The 5,196-nt window shown below is 46.4% G+C and overlaps 1 protein-coding gene across 6 annotated transcripts in view; it reads right to left on the reverse strand.

The window, feature by feature from the left end:
* The window catches only part of ARHGEF10L (Rho guanine nucleotide exchange factor 10 like), a 28,658-nt gene that overhangs the window by 20,488 nt on the left and 2,974 nt on the right, over window positions 1-5,196 (reverse strand). For 4 of the 6 annotated variants that reach the window (XM_027909713.1, XM_027909708.1, XM_027909707.1 and 1 more), the window contains one exon: window positions 476-559. In XM_027909713.1, the coding sequence (XP_027765514.1) occupies window positions 476-512 (37 nt within the window). In that variant the 5' untranslated portion in view covers window positions 513-559. Of the gene's footprint in view, window positions 1-475; window positions 560-5,196 lie in introns of those variants that run through there. The other 2 variants (XM_027909712.1, XM_027909711.1) reach the window with 1 other exon arrangement.

Here is a 5,196-nt window from a genome sequence, read left to right on the forward strand (position 1 = left end):
GATGCAGAAGGGGGGATGGATGCAGAAGGGGGGGGACACACAGTGTCACGCAGGGTCCCCCAGCAAGGAGGGCATGGAGAAGGGCAGCAGATGGAGGAGAGGGGGGGACGGATGGAGAAGTGAGGGAAGGATGGGAATGGGGGGATCCAGTGTCACTCAGGGTCCCCCAGGAACAGGGAGATGAAGAGGGAGGTGATGGAAAAGAAGGGGGATGGAGAAGGTGGGATTCTCTCAGGATACCCCAGCAAGGGAGGGTGGATGGAAGAGGGAAGACAGGAATGAAGAAGGGGGGTGGAGAAAGGGGGGACATGGAGAAGGGAGTCACCACCACCCCCAAAACTGCAAGATTCCAAAGCCCTGAGCGTTCTCAAAATTCCAAGAGGCTCCAGTTGGGATATGCAGGACGAACCCTCCTTTCTGCCCGAGGATAGGGATCCCCTTCCCAAAATTCCCAGCTCCAGAGGGTTGACAGTACCTACTGCAGGATGGGGGGGCAGCTCAGACGAAGCCATGGCGAGGGGGGGCCGGATGCTCCGCCTGGGCCGTTCCCGAGTTTTTCCTGGTGGAAGAGAAGGAAAAAGGGGGTCAAAAAGGAAGCTCAGCCCCCCAAATCCATCCCTGGGAGACTCCAGGTGGGAGGGATCCGTCTCCAGCCACTGCAAAACCTGGGAAGGAAGCAGGAGACTGTTGGGGTGGGAGATTTATCCCCTGGATGGCAAATCCCGCAGGTTTGAAGGTCTGGGGGGTGGGAAGCGCCAAAGAGCCTCCTTGGGATCGATGGCTCATCCGCTCCCGTAACCAGAGACACCCTGCAAGGTCACCAGGAGGAAGGGGAAGGTCAGAGCAGGGACCCCCCAATTCCCAAGGGACGATGGAGAGGAGGAAAATGTCACCTGAGAGGTTGGAAAGGGGAAAATGGGGCCAAGTGAGGGGAATTTGGTCCTGCTGGAAGCAGGATGTCCAAGGGATGCCACTTCCCTGCTCCCAAGAGTTGTGATCCCCCCCAAGAGATGGTTCCTCCCTCATTTTCCCTGGGAAATGCTGGATAAGGGGACGCCCAAAGCCAGGGTGATCCCAAAATACAGGAGCTGTGGATTTGGGATTTGTTTATTTGGGATTTGTTTATTCCCCCCGGACCAAAATCCTCGTGGAGCTGCAGCACAGGGTGGGTAGAACTGCCCCAGGTGGGACAAACAGCTCCAGGGCCACAGAGAGCCACAAAAACCTATCAAATCATCCTAAAATTGAATGACAATGATGATAATAACGATAACAGTGATAGTAACGGTAACAGTGATAATAATGATAATAGTGATGATAATAGAAATGCAGAGCTGGAATTGCTCCAGGTTTGGCTTTTCACGGAGCTCCAGGGCCACAGAGAGATGTAAAAATATATGATATAATACCAAACTGTCTTTATAATAATGGTAATTATAGTAATGATAATAATAATTATAGTAATGATAATAACTATAAATGCACTTGCTCCAGGTTTGGGTATTCATGGAGCTCTGGGGCCACGGAGAGATATAAAAATATATCAATAATGATAATTATTGGAAGAATAAGAATAGAAATCCCTATCTGTGGGCCTGGAGCTGACCAGGAAGGTGCTGAGGGCTGGGATCACCTCCCAGATTCCCATTTCCCCCTGGAAAATGGGTTATAAACCCCCAGGTGCCCAAGCTGATGGTGTAACCCCCCAGATTCCAAGTGCTCAGCAATGCCAACCCCATCCCCATCCAAACCCCACCAAAATACGGAGCCAAATCCCAACTGACCCTTTTCCAGCCGTAAAAAAAATAGGAATAAATCCCTTTTCCCCTCCCTTTTCCAGCCACTCTTCCAACGAGCCCCTTGTCTCTGACAAACACATTAACTGGGATTTATTTGGGAGAGGGATGGTCAGTTTTCCTCCTGGAATTCTTTTCCAGGTGCTCAGAACACCTCCCATGTCACCCAGCTGCTTCCCACCGGCCTGGGAGCAGGAGATTCCCAGCTCTGCCCCTTTGCCAAGGTTTTATCCCTAGGGACGTGGTGCCCCCTCCGAGCCATAAATCCAGAGGAAAGCAGGAGATGAGGGAAAAAAAACCATTCCCTATTCCTGCAGGAAAAACAAGCAAAGCAAGTCTGGAATCCTTAATCCTTGGGAAAAACCGCCCCAGGAAAGAGGTGCTGCCGGGTTTATCCCGATCCTGGTCTCCTTACAGGTTTGATCCATCCCTCCAGCAATCCAGAGGCTTCCCCATGGGATGAGGGGAGTGGGAAGTGCTGCAGCTCCATCCCAAATTTACCCAGCTGGGCGGGAAAAGGTCACTTCCCATTTTGCCAGTTGACATAAGCTCCTATCCCACATCCTGATTTATCCCAAGGCTGGTTCTTTTTCTGGCTGCCAGGACTCCAAAACAAGCCTTGGATTGGGTTTTAAAGGTCACTTTGCATCGTTTTCCATGGAAAAGGAATATCCTGGGAGCAAAAGCCACCCTCCCAGGGAGATCCCTTGGAATAAACCAGGAAGCAGGACAATCCAAGGAGGACCTGGGGATGGGAGAGGATCCAAGGAGGATCCTGGGATGTGACTCCATCCTCGGCAAACTGGATTCCCAGGAGCTGCTGGGGCCTCTCCATGGGAAGGAGCATCCTGGGGGCGGCAGCTCCATCTCCTTCCCGAGCAGAGTGGGGAGGGAAAACAAACAGAGGAAGGCAGAGCAGCAGGATCGTGTGCCGGGCCCAGAGGAAGGCAGAGCAGCAGGATCATGTGCCGGGCCTTTCCCCAGCCCGGGATTCGGGGGGATATTTTTAGCCAGGCCATGGAGCGACAGGTCCCAGCTGGTGGGAACAGAGCCCAGCTCGGGAACGATCCCACATCCAGGACCCGCTTCCCAGGGCTCTCCCATCCCCCAGGGATATCTCCCAGCAGGATTTGCCCCCTGGGAATCTGCTCCTCTCCCCATCCCAGCCCGTCCATCCCAGGGATGAACAACCTGGAGTTATTTATACGGGATAGGAATCCAAATTCCCTTTTCTCTCCCAAGTTCTCCCCTTTTCCACAGTAATTCCTGCAGGTGGCATCCCACATTAATTCCCACATCCCATCCAAGGGGGATTTTCCACCATCGCCTTGACAAAAATCGATATAAAAACTGACTAAAATTTGATAAAAATTGAATTAATTCAGGTTTTTTTCCAGTCTCTGGGATGGGAGGAGTCCATGGAGGAGGAAAACAGGGATGTTTTCACCCCTGAATCCCAATCTTTTAAAACAATAAGTAAAATATTATTAAAAAAATAAAAAGTTAAAAATGAAATTTATAAAAGGAAATTAAATTTAGGAAGTTAAAAAGATTAAAAAAATGAAACGAGAAAAATTAAACAGAGAAAAAATGGGAAAGAAAAAATTAAACTGGAAAATAAAAATTAAACTGGAAAACAAAGTTTAAACTGGAAAACAAAGTTTAAACTGGAAAACAAAGTTTAAACTGGAAAACAAAGTTTAAATGGGAATCAAAATCTAAATTGAAAACAGAATTTACATTTAAAAACAAAATACAGGCAGGGAAAAAATTTACATGGAAAACTAAAATTTGCATTGAAAACTAATTTTAAAATCGAAATTACTCAAACATTAAAATAACCTCAAGTGATTGAAAGGATTAAAAAAAAATAATCATTTAAGACTGGAAATAAAAGAATTCCAAAATGAAAAATCCTTTTCACGTGAAACACCAGTTAAAAATGAACCAAAGGAACTTTCCCAGTTTTCCAGGGAATAAATTGGGCAGGTCTGAGGCTCTCAATGAGGGCTCCAGTGGGGAAAAACCATCCAGGGTGCCCAAAAATTCCCTAAATCGGGAGCTGGGATGTGGTTGGGACTGGTGGGGGTGGGAACAAAGGGCAGCCCCAGGAGCAGTGGGAAGGAAATGATGGCAAAAACGTGGGGAAGGTCCCTAAAAAAACAGGCAAAATACGGAATTTTCCCCCTCAAAATCCAAAAATAAAATAGAAAATATGGGTTTTCTCAGAAAAAAAACTGCCAAAGGAAGAGTTTGCCCCTGAAAAAATTCCACGAGAAGTCAAAATTCAGGGTAGCTTTGGAGGTAGATTTTCAATGAACTCAACTTATAGAAAATGCTTTTTTTTCCCCCCTGTTTTCCCTTGAAGTGGCTTTTCCAGGCAAATATCCCACAAATATCCCAGCTCACAATCCCATGACTTGGAAAACTGCCACTGTTTTCCTTTTCTTTTCATTTCCAAAGCCGCTGATGAGCCAGAAAAAATCCACCCCTGGTCCAGCTCATGCCACGAGAAACGGGAATTAAAGGAAAACCAGGGAAAAGTCAGGAAAAATCAGATTTATGGCCCTTAAATAAGAAAAATTACAGTCCTTTCTGCAAAGATTTCTTGCAGAGAGATCCCAAAAATCCGGGGGAAAAGACATTTATTGCCAAAAAACTCCCTAATTCCACCTTTATCCCAATCCCCGCTTTACAGAGTTCATCCACTGCAAAATTATCCCAGGGGGAATTCGAAAGGAGAAGAGTTTGATTCAGAAATACCAAGAAAAAAAGCAAAAAAAAAAAAATTAAATAATGGGTGGTTTTGTTCCCTTATTATTGTTTCCAGCTCAAAATTCCCAATAATTTGGGGTCTGCTTTATTGGAAAGCTCCGAAGTAAAACCTCTCCCACCCTTTGGAAGGGATTTTTCCTCCCTGCCAGCGCTCTGGGGTCACTTTATTTCACCCCAAATCACCTTATATTGCCCAAAACCCAGTTTATTTTGCCCCCAAATCACCTTATTTTGCATAAAATCACTTTATATTCCACAAAATCACCTTATTTTGGCCCCAAACCCACCTTATTTTGCATAAAATTGCCTTATTTTACAAAAAAAAAATCACCTTATTTTGCCCAAATCCCACCTTATTTTGCCCCCAAATCACCTTATTCTGCTGAAACCCCACCTTACTTTACCCAAAAATCAGCATCAGGTGATGCCACCAATGGATTTGAGCTCCTCCTTCCCCAATATCCTTAATTTTTCTCCTTGTTTTCCAAACACCCACTCAAGCACCCCCTCAAATATTGGGATTTTTACCCTAAAAGGGCATTTCCCGTATACTTTTCCTGGTATTTTGGGGAAAAAAACCTGCTCTTTGCAACTTGTTCCCCCCCCCCCAAGGCACAATTAATTA

Source organism: Empidonax traillii, unplaced genomic scaffold (assembly GCF_003031625.1).
Source record: "Empidonax traillii isolate 1590-97213 ecotype Southwest subspecies unplaced genomic scaffold, ASM303162v1 scaffold2317:size36473, whole genome shotgun sequence".
In the NCBI taxonomy this organism is placed as follows: domain Eukaryota; kingdom Metazoa; phylum Chordata; class Aves; order Passeriformes; family Tyrannidae; genus Empidonax; species Empidonax traillii.